The 19,926-nt window shown below is 36.1% G+C and overlaps 3 protein-coding genes and 1 long non-coding RNA gene across 4 annotated transcripts; 2 read left to right on the top strand and 2 right to left on the bottom strand.

Annotated features, from left to right (window-relative positions):
* Positions 1-7,664: 7,664 nt before the first annotated feature.
* On the bottom strand, positions 7,665-8,980 carry LOC124644038 (DNA-directed RNA polymerases I, II, and III subunit RPABC3). Its single transcript, XM_047183221.1, has 2 exons — positions 8,580-8,980; positions 7,665-7,889 (listed from the first exon to the last, which is right to left on the bottom strand). The coding sequence occupies exons 1-2, from the start codon at positions 8,870-8,872 to the stop codon at positions 7,730-7,732; spliced, it is 453 nt and encodes a 150-aa protein (XP_047039177.1). The 5' UTR covers positions 8,873-8,980; the 3' UTR covers positions 7,665-7,729.
* Positions 8,981-9,964: 984 nt separating this feature from the next.
* LOC124644037 (H/ACA ribonucleoprotein complex subunit 4) lies at positions 9,965-13,348 on the top strand. Its single transcript, XM_047183219.1, has 2 exons — positions 9,965-11,615; positions 12,607-13,348. Exons 1-2 carry the CDS (start codon positions 10,204-10,206, stop codon positions 12,731-12,733), a joined length of 1,539 nt encoding a protein of 512 aa, XP_047039175.1. The 5' UTR covers positions 9,965-10,203; the 3' UTR covers positions 12,734-13,348.
* A 434-nt stretch (positions 13,349-13,782) lies between these two features.
* LOC124644039 lies at positions 13,783-14,373 on the bottom strand. The gene is made up of 2 exons (XR_006985998.1): positions 14,236-14,373; positions 13,783-14,057 (listed from the first exon to the last, which is right to left on the bottom strand). It is a non-coding gene; the product is annotated as an uncharacterized LOC124644039 (long non-coding RNA).
* A 1,758-nt stretch (positions 14,374-16,131) lies between these two features.
* Positions 16,132-19,101, top strand: LOC124643994 (zinc finger protein 845-like). The gene is made up of 4 exons (XM_047183147.1): positions 16,132-17,104; positions 17,462-17,595; positions 18,279-18,390; positions 18,706-19,101. The coding sequence occupies exons 1-4, from the start codon at positions 16,226-16,228 to the stop codon at positions 19,012-19,014; spliced, it is 1,434 nt and encodes a 477-aa protein (XP_047039103.1). The 5' UTR covers positions 16,132-16,225; the 3' UTR covers positions 19,015-19,101.
* Positions 19,102-19,926: the final 825 nt, after the last annotated feature.

Genomic DNA, 19,926 nt, shown 5'->3' with positions numbered 1-19,926 from the left:
AGTAAAGGTGCTACTTCTTACCTATCATTTGCAATTTTACACATAGTTCCTGCAGCGCTAGTTAATGTAAATTCCTTAGAGATTTCACCTATTAGAAAAATGCAATGTCGTCTATTTAAGGGCAACGAGGATTTAAGATTAGTAGGATAAAACAGAATCTTGTTAAAGCTGCGTGGCGTTAAACATTTGTGGCCTTACTACAAAAACTTTAACGCCTGGTTTACAGTTGTCTAAAAATTTTATCACTGCAAAATGAACCATATGTCAACGTCATAATTTGACATTTTTTTAGACAAGGCATAAACTGACGTTTAAAAGTTTTTGTGGTAAGACGGTTGACGTTCCCGTTCCAATCAGAAGCTCCCTCCCGTCGGAAACTTTCATGAAACTGGTTCGTATCAATAAAGTATTTTTCAAGCGCTAATTAATGTATTTTTTTATTCTGATTCAGAAACTAATGCAATTTATTATGCTGAGCTTGATTTCATTACTTTTTTGGCAAAAGCTTTTTAAATATTTTTAGAAGCGTCGAACGTTTATAAAATGTTTTGCAGTTTAATTCATCATCATCCTCCTCCGAGCCTTTTTCCAACTATGTTGGGGTCGGCTTCCAGTCTAACCGGATTCAGCTGAGTACCAGTGCTTTACAAGAAGCGACTTCCTATCTGACCTCCTCAACCCAGTTACCCGGGCAACCCAATACCTCTTGGTGAGACTGTTTAATTCTTCAGGTATACCTATTTACTGGGTAACCAGAAGGTGGTATTCTCTTTAATATCTTTGCAGATTTTATATTTTTCCTCGTTTTTTAATCATCTCCATGCGACCAACTTTTTGGAACCATGCAGCGTGTGTCATCTCATAAGTTAAACGGCCTCCTTATTTGATATTGAATTGCTGATCTCTCATTTCGTTTGTAGATTACGTAGATGTGTTTGTAGATTTGTAGATTAGATATAAACTAATAGAATTTAAAACTCAGTCCTATGAAAATAGAATAAGAATATTTATCGCTCGACTTTTGCTTTGCTTTTTCATTTTCTTTCATATTTCCTTAAAGCAGTTTTAACAAACATTGAAGGGGCCATCATCCCGTCGGAATCTGGAATATCGTCGAAGGAACGAGGGGTGTTGGTAAACTAAATGTATTCATGTTTCTATGAAACGTATTACGCCTCATCATTATCATAAGATTCATTACTATAATTTAGGGTCTAAGTAATACTTAATAGAAAAATTATTATTTTCCACACTACACACACAAGTAGATGTAGCAAACTTGTTATTTCATAAAATGTGTGAGAAAAGGGCTGCATAGGTACTTAAAATTATTTACCTGGAAAAAAGTAAATATGTAAAAGCATATATTATATACAACATAAAATTCTGTGTTTAAAGGTAGCCAAGTATTTCAGGGACTAATAAAAGAATATAAAATCATTTTCACAATGTGGGTCTAGCAAATTCAGCACTGCCGCTATCTCGCATTTTCAAGACTTTTATTATTACCTCAATTAATAGATTAATGGAAAGCTTTTGAAACCCGTACTAGTATCAATTGTTAATTATTTCTACTACGACTGATTTTAAACGATTTAAGGCTTAATATAATCTGTTCATAGTTTAAATACGCCATTAAGATTGATCACATTAAGCGAAATATGTAGATAAATTCATAAAACTATTGCTCATTTAGAAAAATACACAATGGTGTTCTCCTAGGAAGTATCTTATGCCCGTTTTAATTGTTTTTTCATATTTATTTGAAGATAAGTGGAAGCTCTGATTATGAAAATTCTAGAGTTCCCATTCCCATTTGATAAGATGAAAATATAAAGTTATGTCGGATCAGTACCTATAAGATATTTTATTACCTACTTCTTTTCATTGGAAGTTATTTTCAGATAATCCTTAAGCATATTATTTTTTAAAATAAAAAGCTAAGCTGAGCTTTCTTAGCTATACTTAGAAATGTAAATAATAGAATTTATGTTGACCTTTGGCCTGACCTGCCTACAAAGTGCTGAAAGTACATAGATGTAAAGTTGCAATTCCAAAAAATCCACATTTTCAAAATACACAAAGAGTTTTGAACAAAAAGTTCTTATTCAGAAAATAAAGAAAAGCTTGAAAATTCTCGTTTACCTTACAGGAATCCAATAAGAGCTGAAACTCGAAGCCAAGAACCATTACAAAACATTATCACAGCACACAATAAAACAGAAATATAAAAAAACAATAAACACTACAACACCGCCATTGTTTCAAATTTCAAAAAACGAAACGTCACTACCATATCCGTAGCAACCAACACTTCTTTATTCAAAAACCATTCCAAATTCCGAATTCAAAATTTTAAAATGTCATTTTTGATGTTTAATTGGTATTGATTATTGTTTTATTAATTAGAGAAATGGGCGTACGTTATCTCGGGACGATTGTCGCGTGATGACTGACAGGCGGCGTCCCGCTCCCTCGGTTCCAGAGGGATAGGAGACGGGATGGGAGGAGGGGAGGGGGTAATCCCGGCTGAGGTGAGCGATAACAGCATAGAGTATTTTGACGCGAGCTTTCATAAAAGGTTATAGGTACTGTAAGGTATTTCCTTTGTACCTAATATGTTTCGGTAAACTTTTGTACCTTTCACCTACGTTGGCACCTACATTGATTCATCACTGCTCTTTTTTGTTTTTTTCCAAAAAAATATTTCTTTAACAATTACCTACTTTAATTAAGAAGGTCAAATAGATCGGTAGGTTTGATAGAAAAATATTTTCTACAAAAAGGTGCTGATCTGCCTTACCTACTTACCTACTTCTTGGTCACTCCTTCAAATAAGATTGAGAGTTTAATAGGTGACTAATCAGAACGTGATGAAATGCTAATTAGATACAGGATTACCAAATAACTTCTAGCTGGTGCTTAAATTAGCAATGTACCTAATAATAAATAATATTAAACAAGTAACTTATAGGTAACTTTCGTAAAAAATAATAGAGCTTAGCCTGAAACGTCCAAGATAAGCAAAACATCCAAACATTGTTACATTGTCATTCTATTAAAATATTTCCATCGATAAACGACCATTTTCACGTAAAACATATTTTTCATGTAAAAACTGCGCCTGTCATAACTCAGACGAGACTATTACGACCACAGACTAAACAAAACGAAACAGGTTCTCTTTTTTTTATAACTCGTTTGCATTTGACGTTTGCCACTTCCCGCCTCCGAGCGTTGTGAGCGCTGATTGGTTGGCTTCCGACCAATCGGAGAGGAGCATCGTGTTCTATTATACGAATGTCCGGTGATTTTTTAATTTGAATTGGCTTAATTTTTTTTAGAATACAATGCTCGTCTGTTGTCTGTTATTTATGGGAATTGGTACGATTGTAATAAATCGTTTTTTTTTTAGCTTTATTTTTGCAATGTTGCACTACTTATTTTAAATAAAATATCTACTTATTTATTTCAATTCCTAACTGATAATGGTAATTTATTAGACAACAATTTTGCATAGAAAAATCAATCGAAATCTACAATGGTTCATAAAAATCTTAGGATAAGTAGGTAAGTACCTACTTATTCATAGCATGTAACAATGAAGTCTATATAAAAGGGCTGGTTCCCTTCGGGGTATGGAACCCTAAAGGAACTTCTCTTGTAAATAGGTAGAGGACTCTAGTTAAATATGGAGGATTCCCTAAGAGCTTAAGCTCAAATTTTTTTACCTACGTGGAAATCGTATAGAATATGTAAACGACTTATTCAAGTAGGTAAGCTTCTACAGCGGGAAAATTGTGAGAGCCAGGATTTCGCAGATCAGTAAGTTAAGTTTTTTTATATTGCATTAAAAGCCACAACCAAATTGAAAACCTCCTTTTACAAAATCCATAACATCTCGTTACAAACTTTAGAATCTAGTCTACGAATAATTAATTTGAACAAAGATATAACAATGAACAACTTGTGTCCATAATTACGGGCTCGTCGTTAGCTGCCGCCATTTTGTTACAAATTGGACTAATTTGACACCCCAGTGACCCCCTCCCGTTGGGTGTCAGCCGTCACCCTCACCCGGGTGGTGTTACACGGGTGCTGATAAAAGGATGACTTTGTTTAACTTTATCCGTCTTAAGATGAAGTTAACGTATAATTTAAACGTTCGTTTTTAACCGGCTTCAAAAAGGGAGGTTCTGAATTTGATCTGTATGTTTGTGAGTGATTACATATTTAGCGTTTGATTAACTGATTTTTGATGTGGTTTCAGCATACCTAGTGTTTGACAGACATAGAAGAAGGAATGATCACCGGTAGCGGCATAAACATATGTAGGTTCTTACTTAGCTGCAAACACTTTTAATAATTTTTGTATCTTTTTTTTTTCTTAAAACCTCCTGGGGCCCGATTCTCCTAATTTTACTTAAGCGACATACGATTCACTTTCGACTCGATTCGACTGAGATCCAATCCCGACTCGATTACGATTGAAGCGTATGCGGCATTCCGCTATTTTTTCTTTGAAATAAACGTTTTTATCCTTTTCTGTCATTCAATAATGAATCATTTTGTCTGCAAATGATTTACGATTGCAAAATGATTGTACAGCAAACTACCGTATAGAACAAAATCACCAAAATAGCAGACCAATCGCACACCAATCAAATGTCAATCGAATACGATTGGTCTTTTATTAGTAGCAGAATGCCCGATATGGTTAAAACTGCTATTGCGATCATATTGCGATTCGATTTCTATTCTCGAGAATCTGGCCCCTATGAGTTTTCACATTAAATTTTCAAAATGGAACAATTGTTTAAAGAAAACGGACGTTTAAAATGTTGTCGGTGAACTTAAGCCTCACGTAAAACTTGGGTAGAAATGTAGAATGATCGTGATTCTGTTTTTAAAGAAAGAGTTTCAAGTTGAGCTTGCGGAGTTCAATTCGTGGATGGGAGATCATTAATTCTGAAAGATTTGATCAATTCTAACGCTTGTAAGGCTATGGCTGAATTTATTCGTCGGAAACTTTAAATGCTTCTGTTATTTTGGTGACACTTAAGTAATTCCTGAAGGTTGACAGTCAGGTTTATTTCCCTTTTTTCTTACTGTCCATAGCCAGATGGAACGGCTGCTCGATGGAGATGATGATGGTCCATTCCCGTTCCTAGGTACCTATGCTTCGAAGCCACGAATTATTGCGGATTTCTATGACACTACAATATAAGAAAAAAGTACCTATTTGTAAAAATATAGGTATTGGAGCTATGTCAAAATAAAACTTAAAAATTCAAACTTTAACCGCAAATCCACGGAAAGACCGCTGGTGGAAAAAATAAAATACACATGTCAACGATATGAACGAAGCATAAATCAACTAGGTAGGTATGACATTATTTCCTACAAAAAGCGTCCTTTCACAAATCAATCGTAAACAATTTTTCTGAACCATTGAGCTGCTAATGAGTGAAAAACAATGAGCACAAAGGTTCGACACGCGGTCCTTGTTAGCGGCGCGTGGCTGTCAAGTCACCCTTGTGCGTCATCAGTTGTGCGCGTTTGAAGGTTGGTGATGAGAGAGAATTTGAGGAAATGCGTGTAGTTTTTAACCGACTTCCCAAAAAGGAGGAGGTTCTCAATTCGGCCGGTATGTTTTTTTTTATTCTATGTATGTACATCGATTACTCCGAGGTTTATAGACCGATTTACGTGATTCTTTTTTTGTTCGACTCGGAATAGCTGCCAGTTGGTCCCATAGTCAACGGGTCAGGATCTGATGATGGAAACCCTGAGAAAACGAGGACAACCTTCGAAAGTTGTAGGCATACATAGGGTAAAAACTTGACACTCAGGTGTACGCCTAAAAGCACTATTCAACAGTGAAGATTTGGAGCTGACCTGATGATGGAGACCAGAGAGGGCCGAGGGAACTCGACAACTGAATATGTAAACTACCTCGTATTTGGGCTTAAATTATTTGTATTGACAAGACCTTTGCAACAGTGAAGGTTTGGAGCTGACCTGATGATGGAGACCAGAGAAAGTCGAGGGAACTCGACAACTGAATATGTAAAATACCTCGTATTTGGACTTATATTCTTTGTATTGATGAGAACTTCCCACTTATATGGATAGTGACAACTATTCGTATCACTGAAAAGCTGTAAATAAAAAACTTTTTTACAAAAACATTAAACCGACTTCCCAAAACACTAAAAAGCAAAAAAAAAAACTAATTTTAGGTGCATCGGCCTAGAAGTCGGTGGCAAAATTAACTTGGTAACATCCATTAGACACCGACTTCTAGGCCGATGCACCTAAAATTAGTTTTTTTTTGCTTTTTAGTATTTTGGGAAGTTGGTTTAATTTTTTTGTAAAAAAGTTTTTTTTTTGTATAACTCCGGTAGTCGAAATGTTTACCTGAATAGTTAAATCACAGATTACCTGAATACCTAGTTACTTCGTATCATTTAGGTCACTCTCAGACGTTAGCTCGACGATCTACTCAGAAAAGTCAAGCTGACAGATGTACCTACCTACGCAACTTATTTATATCGATAATTTTTTTCTAAATGAATGATGAAAATTGTGACGGTAGGTTTACTTTGAAGGTAGGTAAAAAATATTTTAAAGACTAGGTATATAAACCTACCTATATTTGATGGATTGAAAAATGTAAAGGTACCTATTAGGTGTAACACTTTTTTTTATGACGTAGAGGACGGCAGCAGACCAAATGCTTTTCCAACAAGAAAATCTAATTTAATCAACTTAAGTAGTTAAGTAGTTAAACATTCAATTCTAATAATGTAGTACCTACTAACCTACGAAATTAAATAAAAATCAAGACGGTAATATCCAGAAAAATACTGAAATTAACACCCTCCACACGCCTCCAGCATTCTACGCGGGCGGTTACCATCACAGCGGTGGTCATACAAATAGGCGCCACTCCGCGCCATAATCATTATCTGCTACAACGCGCCACGACGCCATTACGCGCCATTACCAACCGCCCGCGGAGATTTGCGCGCGCAAATAATTGACGCGTGTGATATGGGAATTTATGACAAAGAGAACACGTGGGGGGATTCGGTATTTAAATTATTGTTGTGTTATTTTATAATGGAGATAGTTTAATTGCCGTTAATCCCACGGGATTCGGAAAGATTTGTTTTCGTTTTTATCTTCAGTTAATCGGAAACTACAGGTACCTAGGTATTGTTATAATGACTCTACCCAAAATGTAATATTACCGATTAATTGGCTATGGAATTGTTATCCACTATGACATAATAAGAAATTAAAAAAAGTTAAGGTTTCAGTAAGTAATATAAAAAAATATATGGTTATGGCCCGGGGTTTCACCTACCTGCGCTTTGACTTAAGCTATCGAGTCACCTGGAATTTGTAACTAGTTATGATATCTTTTTTTTTGTTTGACATTTTTATGTTCAAATGCGACCTTTTTCCGACTTACATTGCTATCTAGTGCCGGATAGGTACATTTATTAACTAAGCGCCATCTATTATTGAATAGCGCAACTTTTGAGTTGTATCTTTTTGATCCAATAGATGGCGCTGTTCTCTTTAGTACTTTATTCAACATTAGGTTGAGCTTTTGTCACTTGCGTTTTCTAGAACTTGAACGACTGAAACCAATCTAATGTTATAAAATATTTATTTTTATTCTTAGATAATAAACTTAATAATTAACTTATATAATAGCTTAGAAAGCTAGTTTCTTCATTAGCAAGTACATGTGCTGGTCAACTTCGAAACCGTGTAGATTGTTGGCGTCTCCTTGTAGACGCATCAGTAGGCCTCCGAAGGATACGTATGCTGCTAATCGCGAGGCTGGCTCCATTGCTGCTTCGTCACCTTCTATCCTGGGAACAAAAATATAAACATGTATTTAGTGATTAGTATTTAATGTGAATTTTTTTTATTCAATGTTTTACCACACAGGAAAGAAAGATGAGAGACCACAGAGAAGCCCTAAAGCAGGCACCTTAGGTCAGGCACCTTCTTCTAGGTCAAACACGTATAGTAACGTATGAATGTAACCAAAACCATTAGTTACAAGTGAACTGAAAAGGCATTTGAGTTCCTTGACGCATCTACCAACAATTCTTGGTTTTACTAAATATGGGGCTGTCTGGGAAAAGTCTCTGTTCAGAAGCTGACCAAGTAAGATCAATGTATAAGATCGATAAATGCGAAAGTAACTGTGTCTGTTGTGCTTTCACTTCCAAACAACAGAACTAATTTAAATAACATTTCATACACAGATAGTCAAAGGCCTGAGAAAAGTAGTTCTCTCGGGACATAGGTGAAACTCGGGGAACAGCAAATCTATATATATAAAAATGAAACCCACTTTCCGTTGTCACGACATAACATGAAAACGGCTTGACCGATTTGACTGAAAATTAGAGGGGAGGTAACTTAGACCCGGGAGAAGGTTTTAGGATAGTTTTTGTCACCATCCGGCTACGGGACGCGGGTGAAACCGCGGGCGAAGGCTAGTTTGTAATAAATAAAGAGACAAGTAACCTATTTGTTATTGCAGAACTAACCTGTAAACTTTGCCTGACATGACATATTCAAAACTATCGGCGCGGTTTCCCTCCGTTTCTAGAGGGTTCCATTCCCCGCCATCAGGATAACCGTTCTCTCTGAGAGTTGTAGCAAGCACTAATCTAAACTTATCACCCAATTCCATCGGATAAATCCACGAATTAATGTCCAAAATAAGGTCCATTTTAAATGACTCTGATTCGCAATGTAAACGGCTACATCGGTCGAATTTCTTTCCCTCAGGGTCTATGTCTTTTACATTGAATATATCCTCGAATAATACACCTGCCATAGTAGTGTTTTATACGGCTTTTACATAAAAAATGCGGAAAATTAGAATAATAACACGCTTGTTGATTAGAGCTTGACTTCCAAAAAGTGACAGTTGTTTTCTATATGTTGGTACGCATTCATAGATAAATTCGGATACACTTTTCGACTGTAACATGATATGATAACATGCACCGATTGAATAAAACCTCAATTCAACAAAACTAAACTGAGGTTTATTTAATTGAAACATTTACATTATATAATTATAGTTATAATAAAGTTACATACTGTAAAGTTACTAATGTATAATAAACAATGCATAAAAAACTCCCCCTCAACTCAACACAATTATTCAACAAAATGTAAAAAAATTGAATTTCACTGGTGTTAATGAATGTCATCAGTTTGTACTTTGATACAAAATGTACTGTTTTCTGCAATTTTTGAACGCACTTTCCAATACACAATTTTTGCTTTAATGCAATAATAATAATAAGCAAAAGCGAATTGCGCTTTAGCGCTATTTTAAAAATCAGATGAAGATTTTTGTATGTTATATCGGGTGTGTCGTTCACAATCACATTAAATGAAATGCGTTAATATACTGGTTATTATATGTCGATTAACACAGAGAATAAAGAAAAATACGTAAAACTAAAAAAATGAACTTTTCAAACAAATTAAATAGAATAAAAATGTGTGAAAATTAGAACGCCATATAAAAGTCAGTCATTACAAACAACTGAAATTCTCCCTAGAAAACTGACAGCTGTCAACTGATCAAAACATTGGATACTCCTAACTTTATCTCTGCTTTATACATGATGTTGTAAATTATAAAAACGAAAAATTACTCCTGTGGTTAAACCACTGAATGGATTCGGTTATCTTTTTTACAATTCGCCATAGAATATCATGAAGTATATGCGATAGGATTTAATGTGATTGTGAACGACACAGCCTGTACATCAAGCCTTATTTTTTTATGTTTTTTTAATGGGTGGGTACTGATTAAAACAAAATTGGGTATACAAACTTTTTGTAATTTTTTATAAGTAAACCATATTGGGGTGGTGTATCCGAACACTTTTATTTAGCGGTTGGCAGCTCCACATTTGTTCCCGTCAGACGCCACCTGGTGGAGTTTATTTCCACAGAAAAATGAAACCTCGAGTGTGATTAAAGCGAAGCTAACCTAAAAGTCCGACATTGCACGTGTCGGGTCTTTGTTTGTGCGTTTTACAATAAAATTTACAAACAATAGTAACATTTGGTACCCGGGACTGACCTAAATATTGTGTTTAAGTAGTACAGTGCGTAGTTACGACGGAAACAAGTTATAAATCCAAAATGACGGAGGTTTTGCAACCCGGCGCTGAAGTGTTTTCAGAGAAGAAAAAGAAGAAAAACAAGGATGCTGTATCCTTAGGCACATTCCAGAAGATTGGTGACTTCAAGATCGAGCCTACGGAGAGCGTTACGAAGCTAGATACAGCGTACTGGCCGTTGTTATTGAAGAATTTCGATCGTCTCAATGTGCGCACTAACCACTACACGCCGCTACCATTCGGCCACTCGCCGCTAAAACGCCCGATCGCGGAGTACGTGAAGGCTGGCTTCATCAATGTTGACAAACCAAGCAACCCAAGCTCCCACGAGGTAGTTTCATGGATCAAACGCATTCTAAAAGTGGAGAAAACTGGTCACTCCGGCACGTTGGATCCCAAGGTAACAGGTTGCTTAATCGTGTGTATTGACCGCGCCACGAGGCTTGTGAAGTCGCAGCAGAATGCTGGCAAGGAGTACGTGGCTGTTTTCAGTCTGCATTCAGCTGTTGAAAATGTCCAGAAGGTCACCCAAGGTCTGGAGAAGTTGCGGGGAGCGTTGTTCCAGCGTCCGCCCCTCATCTCAGCTGTCAAACGTCAGTTGCGTGTCCGATCCGTGTATGACAGCAAACTCCTCGACTTTGACAGTGAACGGAACATTGGTGTTTTCTGGGTCAGCTGTGAAGCCGGTTCCTACATCCGTACCATGTGCGTTCACTTAGGATTAATGTTAGGAGTTGGTGGTCAGATGATTGAGCTCCGAAGAGTCCGTTCTGGCATCCAGGGAGAACAAGAAGGCATGGTTACCATGCATGATATCTTGGACGCTCAGTGGGCTTACGAAAACCATAAGGACGAGTCTTACTTACGTAGAGTTATTAAGCCTTTAGAAGGTTTATTAGTCGCCCATAAGAGGATATTCATCAAAGATAGTGCGGTCAACGCTGTCTGCTACGGTGCTAAGGTCCTTCTCCCTGGTATCTTAAGATACGAAGACGGTATCGAGATTGACCAAGAAATAGTTATAGTAACAACAAAAGGTGAAGCTGTGGCTCTAGCAATTGCGTTGATGACCACTTCAACGATGGCATCCTGCGATCACGGTGTGGCAGCTAAGCTGAAAAGAGTGATCATGGAGAGAGATACGTACCCCAGAAAATGGGGCTTAGGACCTAAAGCGTCTCACAAGAAGCAGCTCATCTCACAAGGCAAACTGGATAAATTCGGCAAGCCCAACGAGAATACGCCCGCAGAATGGCTGAATAGTTACGTAGATTATAAAGGGAAGAGTGCAAACGGTGATGCGGACTCGGAAGAGGTTGGTAGAAAGAGAACGGCCAGTACTGCTAATGCAGATGATCCTAACAACTCAGTAGAAGTCAAATCTGAGAAGAAGAAGAAGAAAAAGAAGCGTGACAGTGAAGCTGGTGATGCTGTGTAAGTATGCAAACAGATTTTATTTGAATATGGGTTCAGCCCATAGCTCTGCCCTCATACAGTAAAACTATCCAGATACCCCCACGGAAACGAATTCTAAAAGGCAGATAAAAAGTCTATTGCCATCTTTGATAAATAGGCTATTTAATAGTGAAATAGGTAATTGTTCATATTTGACCATTATTTCTTCACTAGCTTCCGCGGTTTCGCCCGCGTCATGTTCGGTTATATCGCGTTTCCAAGAGAACTCTTCAAAAGTCCGGGATAAAAACTATCCTATGTTCTTTCACAAGGTCAACTCTATCTCTGTACCAAATTTTATTAAAATTAGTTCAGTGGTTTAGACATGAAAGCGTAACAGACAGACAGTTACTTTCGCATTTATAATATAAGTAGGGACACTCATCAACTCTGCAACACGTAGGATTGTCAGCAACATGTTACCAGCAACTTGGCAACATGTTGATGCAACTTTGATTATAAACAAAAGTCTAGAAAGAATACTGGGCTTTAGATACATACTATACACAGATATATCTATTTGTATATCTACTAAACGCTATCTCTACTATTTATAGCCAAATATAACATTTATAAACAATAAATAGAAATTGATAACAGAGAGCATAAATTCATAATGACCTATTTGATAATACATACTTAAATGTGGTTAACATATGTTTGAAACTAAAATAAACACATGTTCATTTGCTATCCAAACCCATTGTAGATTTGTCCTTTTTTTACTGACTTGAAAAAAAAAAGGAATTTCTCAGATTGACCTGCTTGTATGTGTGCACGATTATCTCACGTTTGTCTGAACCGATTTTGATGCGGTTTTCAGGGTGGTGTTTGTGTAACCTAGGACTCAGTGTTAGGCATATTATTGAAGACAGTTTATTATCCTTTCATGATTTCACCTTTAGTCAAGGGCCTACTCAAATTGGGACACTTCTACAGCTTATTAATCATTTTGTTTTTTTTTCGACAGAGCGGAAGACGGTTCCGGCGATGCCACCATGGAGGCCGAAACGACCGTAGAGGCCGATACATCATTACGCAAAGAGAAGAAAAAAAAGAAAAAGAAGGACCGAGACCAAGAGAGGGCGGACGAATAAATAAAAACTAAAAATTGTACCATAATTTAGTTTATAAGTTGAGAATTTAATATTAAGCAGAACTAGATAGAAATAAAACAATTTTATATTCGCGAGCGAATGTATTGACGGCGTTTCGCGCGCTTTTGTCGTTTGTTTTTATCTGTTTCTATGGTTACGAAAGTTTCTTTTTTTTTAAGATTGGACTATGAGTAAATGTATTTTGAGGAAGATGCAATTGTATATTCATATAATATCAGTCTTGCTATGTAATAGTCCAATTGCCGAATAGATAAGCTATATTACTGATATGAGAACCTAACGTTTTAAGTTTAACTTTACTTTGTAGATGCCAGTGAACCATTTTTATACACATCTTGTTATATTTGTGTCTCGATGTCTTAGCAATATTTAGTCAATTTTATATCGCTCACAAATGTCTGTTTTCCACATATCTTGTGGTTATTTCCAATGTTATTGAACCGAGAAATTATAACATGAACTTTATGACCTAAGCTGCCTTTTTATAGATAAAATACTTTATAATCAAAACCTCCTTACTAACGAAATAGTTTTCGCTAGATTTAGTCTGTGGTTTTCGAATAAATGGAATTTTGGTGTATTTTTAAATATTTCGATACGGGTTTTTTTACACCAGCCATTTAGGTATATCCTATACTAACACAAATTAAATAGGTGCAAAAGTGTAGGTCCCGGCTGGCATTTGAACATCTTTGCCAGTCCTTAGGTAGTCAGAAGCCACTATTTCTGACAACCAGTCTTACCAAGGGTTATTGGGTTGCCCGAGTAACTGGTTTGAGAAGGTCACAGCAGCAGCAGTTAGTTCTTTTAAAACCCTGGTACTTTCCTGCATCCGGTTAGTCTGAAAGCTGACCCCAACATAGTTGGGAAAGGGCTCTTTAGATGATGACTTAGGTATATCCTATAATAACAAAATTGATAGGTGTCTTGTCTAATGTTTGGCGCCAAAAGCCAGGAGCTTCTTGGGGCTTAATTTTTGACCATAATCACATTACTTACCATAGAATACTGGACTTGTTCCTAAAAAATGTATTCGTCCTTATAGCATTTTGTACGTTTTTAAATCATGAGCATTTAGCTTAGCTATAGTTGTGTCGTCATTTTGTTTGCTCTATGGTATTGAAGTAGGTACATTTCCCGCCAAATTGTCGGCTCCCAACTAAATTCAGAGCACAGGTACGCGCATGTGGCCTATACCCATATTCGATGTATCTAATGTTTTGCTTAGTAGCGATAGGATTATGACATTAACAACATACAGAAACAAAATTCTATCTCTAGTAAGCTATACAACAGACAGACGCTATAGGGTCGGTTCATATCTGACGGAAAATGCGTCGAGCGTATCGTAAATGTATGATTGACGTACTAACGCATCATCGGTTAGGTGTGAATGATTGAATGTTTTATCGTATATTTGTCTGTTTTGGCGTTACGCGACCGAAAATACGCGACGTATGTTCCGTCAGATATGAACCTACCCATACTGTCGATTCTGATGTCTGAGATTGGCCGATAGACTATAAGTTTTAAGTTTATCTTGGGATATAGTTTTACTATGATAAGACACACACTTTCTGCCATGAATAAAATCTGACTATACTATAGATTTTTTACTTTAATATAGTATGATTGTTTGTTTGTTAATATGTGTTAACATTTCCTTGAAGACTTGCAGAAGGTCAGAATAAATTAAAACTGCTAATAATATAGCTTCGTTGGCCTTAAACTTATTTTTAATCTCTGGTCAGTTATAGACGCAATGAGAAACCTCTTTTTTGAAGTTGGTCAAAAGAAGTTTGCCTTTTTTCTAACTAAAGTGTATTTTGTGCAATTAGTTTGCAAAAAACGTCAATTCTTTTTCGAAATATTTTTAAACCTTATTCTCATTTAATTTTAAGGCTCATTTTTGAGCAAGAAAAGATATGCAAGATCTGTTGTTGTATATCACTCAAAAATGATACTTAAAGCCTTATAATATGGGTTAAAATTGTTCTACTGAAAGTTGCTTAGTCCAGTCCATATTGAGAAAACGTTAGGCGCATAAGTATAAGTTTATTTAGCTTAATATGTTGCTTAGATTAAGTGCTAAATGTTTATAGAATAGTTGTTAAGTTGCGATTGAATGTTTTGTTGGTTAACAACATTAAATTTATGCTCTAATATTGGTGTTTTTTTACCGTTTATTACCGGACTTTTCTAATAATTAACGAGATCCTATTACTAAGACTTAGTAGTCCGTCCGTCCGTCTGTCACAAGGCTGTCTGCAAGTCACAGAGTCAATTTTAATAAATAGCTGCAAGTCCAGAACCATAACAGCCAGACAGTGGAAATTTTCTCAGATGATATAGTTCTGTTGCTGCTATAACAAACACTGAAAACTAGAATAATTATTTTAAGGGGCTCCCATACAACAAAAGTATAGGTATTTTATAGATAAAAGTACGGAACCCATCGGCCGGTTTTTTTATTTTTTTTTTGCTTCATTGCATTGTAAAATTGGTCAGTACTAGTCAGTAGGGTGTGCGTTACCCAGGCCAGATGTTGTCGAAAATGGTCATTTTAATCTTATAGATAATTAGTTGTGCGGCTTCTGTAATTGTTGCGCACATTTTTTTTGTTGCGCTTTTAGTTTTTTAATTATTTCACAAAAACATTTCCTGCTGGCGTAACGTTACGCCAGCCAGACCTTTTTCTTTCTAATGGGAATATTTAAATAAATATTACCTATAAAATTAATTGTCTAGATCATCGGTCTAGATAAAGTAAATGTTGTGCCATATTTTGTATTTGTTCTGTTTTCGCTTTTTCGTAACCACCTAAACTTGGTCGGGTTACAACGGTCATTTACTTCCTAATGACTAACGAAAAAATAGGGTAAAGTACCTAGAGAAGTCAGTTGACGGGAGCGAAGCCGCGGGCAAAAGCTAGTTATCTATAAGATTAAAATTACCATTTTCGACAACATCTGGCCTGGGTAACGCACACGTCGGTAGGGGTGTCTAGTAACGGAGTAAATAATAATTTGTATCATAATATGTTCAGACGCTTTTATAGGTCGAGAAATAAAAATAATAACCTGATCAGCAACTATTTACGTAAAAGATAAAAATAGAAATTGAATATATACCCACATAGCTAGTTTTGATTTCACTATTGGCTAAAAGATAGCGCTGTAAGCAAGGAAAGTTATCAATTATTAATCATTATATTGAAATTAACTTTCTATTTGTAAATGTAGATGACTTTCTTAATTTCTTTCTCAACTTTAGCTTTGATTTCATCAACTTTATTAAGATTTTACGTTCCGTTTTACGTAGAATCAAATGTTCATCCGTTTGACATGAGAGTACATGACAGTGACTTTGACAAATGCGAAATCAACAAAGCGAACTCTGCTTGTGTTATTTATTAAATCGGATTTTAATTGTGTTTTATCGTTAATTATTAGTAAAAAATAACAGTAGATAATGCATTGGTGCCAGATTTCAACTGACAGTGATCAGTATAACTACGAATATTTCTCTAACGAAGACGTATGTAGATTGTGTTGGAACAAAAACGCAGACAACGATATAGTATTGAAATATGCGGAAAATTCAACAGAAATATGTTTATTAGATATAATTAAAGACTGGTTACAAATAGAACTGGAGGATACACATTTAAATAAAGTTTGCGTTGACTGTTTGAACGAAATAAAAAGGTTTTATTTGTACAAAACTTTTTGCCAAGAGACTGACGCAAAGTTACGAATAATTCTACAAAAAGGCTTCGAGGATACAAAAATTAAAGAGTTATCGTCTGATTTAATAAAAAGCGAAGACATAGATGAGGTTTACGACAAAATTGATGACATAGACCCGTATTTTGACGATACTTTAGAATACGTAGAAGATACAGAAAAAAAGCTAAAAAGTATATCTAAAGTTAGGAAAAAGTATTTGTCTAAACGTTCGCCTACTTATTGTAATATTTGCTGTTTAGATTTAGAAAGCATAGACAGTATATCGCAACATAATGCAGAATTACATGGAATAGAAAATAATGGCACGTTATTCAAATGTTTTGGCTGCGAAAAGCGGTTTAAAAGTCGAAAAACACGCATAAGTCATGAAGTTAATTTCTGTAAAGGTTTAAAAGATGGTTACAAGTGTACTATCTGTGACCGGTTCTTACCAAAGAGGTGTACATATGAGTTTCATATGCGTGACCATAGACATAATACTTTGACAGAGTTGCCCGAGCATATATTTAAATGTAGCAAGTGTGTGAAGCTGTTTAAAACTAAGGAATTGTTGAAATTGCATATGGTTGAACATGGGAAAGAGAAGAATTTCGTTTGCGATGTGAGTATTGCATTAATTATACACCTTTTTCAGTCTTAATTGTTACATGCTAAGCTAAGTAATGGCTATTATTTGATCAACTATGGTAGTCATTACGGTTAATCAGTCTGAAAGCCTGATAACCAGTCTTATAAAAAGGTATCAGTTTGAGGAGGTCACATAGGTAGCCAACCTTTTTATATTTGGGAAAAGGCTGGGCAGATGGTTGTTATCAAACAACTTTGCTGCCCTGAAGTCGGCCACTAGTTACTTCAGGATAGTCAAAGTAGCTGCAAATGACCAACTTCTTGAAGGTTAATTAATTTGACTAGAATGAAGGTGTTTTATAAAAATATAATTTTGTTTTATATTTTTCAGATATGTGGTCGCGTGTTCACTCGACAGGACTACTTATACAAACACAAGTTAACACACAGCGGAGTGAAGAGCCACCAGTGTCCGCACTGCGAGTTTCGAGCCACGCAGCGCTCCTCACTCACTGTACATATCAGGTAACTATGTCCGAGCCGGCCCCGGCAGCTGTTCTTATGTAAGGAGATCAGCCAACTACGCAGGACATATTATAGTGCACAAGCATTTGCTTGGACACAGATGCACTCACTATTCCTTCACTCTCACACCCAATGGGAAGGCAATCCGACACGAAAGGAGAGCAGGATTGACATTTACGTGCTTTCCTATGCACAGTTGTATCAATCACCAACTTCCAGGATGCGTTAACCCTTTACTTGTCACCGATAAAAATATTCAAAATATATGAATTTGTGAATTTTGGGAGGAGTCCTGGAAAAATGAAAAAAAAAATCTACAATAGCCCACTGCTGGGAAAAGAGGTGTCCGTCACGCCGGCCTTTATCAAATAAAGGGTTAAAGAAAGGTTGTAAAACCCACAAAGCGATTTCGGTCTGACCCGAGAACTCGTGCACAGCAGCCGCGCTTGCGGCAGCTAGACAAAAGATTTTAGTTGATTTAATTACATAATGAACATCATCACATTATTTACAACTAGTCGTTTTCCCGCGGTTTCCCTCACGTCCCATGGGAACTACTGCTACTGTCCAGTTAAAAGTCAAAGAATTTTTTAAACCGGTCCAGTAGTTTTTGTGTTAACAAATAAATAAACAAACAAAGTTTCCTCTTTTTTAGCTTAGATAAATAATATCTACTTTTACAGAAAGCACACCGGTGAGCGTCCATACAGCTGTGACATGTGCCCACAGCGATGCATATCCAGTTCCAACCTGCGCGCTCATCGCAGAAGACATCTCGGTGTCAAGAAGTATGAGGTTAGTGTTCAATATCCAGGACTTGTTACGAAATCTTCTAAAATTGTCACAGTTGTCAGTCTGCGGATCGTAGGCATTTGTTTAGGATTCGAAAACTAACAATACAGTTACATAAGGCCACCCTTACACGTACAGCTTAAAATATGAAGCTCCTTGAAAAATCGCGTACAGTAATTTCAAAGAACTTCTTGCAAATTACAAAGGTAACGTAATTTTTTACGTGTAATGTCGGAGCAACTTGCATTTTTAATATGAGTGTGATAGTAACTTGAGGATAAATAAATGAAAACTTAATAATTCCCTATTTATTTTCAGTGCCCAATATGCAGTAAGAAATTCGGCTACAAAATCAGTTTAGAAGAGCACATTTCTTCAACTCACGTGAGGTCAGAATCGCATCCCTGTGAACACTGTGGCGCTACCTATACTCGAGTCAGAGGTCTCCGGCGCCATCTAGCGGCAAAACACGGCAAACAGGCGAAGAGCAAGAACGTAGAACAAAACCTGTTAGTTCAAGTGACGGAGACAGATGGCGCTATTCTCAAAGAAGTTGCATACGAATTGAAGGACGGAGAAAATGTGTTATTGTTAAAACACCAAGACGGTGATGTGTATATGGTGTGAATTATTCATTTATTGTGCCATGATCAGTCCTAAATGTACTGTTTAATACTCAAATTGTATGTTCCATGAAATAAATTAATGTGAATGCGCGAGTATGTTCTGTTTAGCGCCATCTAGCGGCGAGTAGCAGTATCGTATATTATTTTAAACCCGTTTCTACTTGGTTAATTACACCTCGAAGAGAACAAAATTCATAAAAAATATTCTAGTCTAGTATATGAGTAAAACATTGTTTGATTAGCTATGACTGGTCTAATTTAAGTGTGCTGTAACTAATCTACCAACCGCTAGATGGCGGTGTAGTGGCTAGTGATGGGATTCAAAATAATGTGATTATAACTTTGGTGTTTATTTACTACTTTTGGGTTACCAGTGATTTATTTCATATTTGGAGTAATTTTGATCAGATGGGATAGCGAGATGATAAAACATTGATTGAGTCAAGTTTACAATAGAATGCAGTTTTTGGTGATCATTTACAATGTTAGTCTTTTATAAGTTACTATATCTGGTACCTAAGTTAAATATAAGTGGCCAATCTTATTACTCAGAAGCTAGTTAGTATAGATCGGATAAGCAGTCATTTCTTATTAAACACTGGTACTGCAAGTACACTGCAGGCGTAGAAAAAAACTGTGACTTGGTTTGGCTACGAATAAAAAAACAAAAACGATTTGCAAGATTTATTTTTTATTTAATTCATCAGTTACAATAATCTGAACAAAAATAAAAGTTCTCTATAATATTAAAACGATTTTCTTTTCACAAATACTAACATGCAATCTTTTACTGTCGGTTAACCCCTTCCCAATAAGCTATCTATCTATTGATTTGCTTACTGGAGATAGACTTTTGAGATTATCATTTTTGACAGTGACATTGGCATTTTTGACATTGACATAAGCCTATACA

This window comes from Helicoverpa zea, chromosome 29 (genome assembly GCF_022581195.2).
Source record: "Helicoverpa zea isolate HzStark_Cry1AcR chromosome 29, ilHelZeax1.1, whole genome shotgun sequence".
Taxonomy (NCBI): domain Eukaryota; kingdom Metazoa; phylum Arthropoda; class Insecta; order Lepidoptera; family Noctuidae; genus Helicoverpa; species Helicoverpa zea.
The sequence above is the reverse complement of the archived record's forward strand: the minus strand, read 5'-3'. Positions and strand labels throughout refer to the sequence as shown.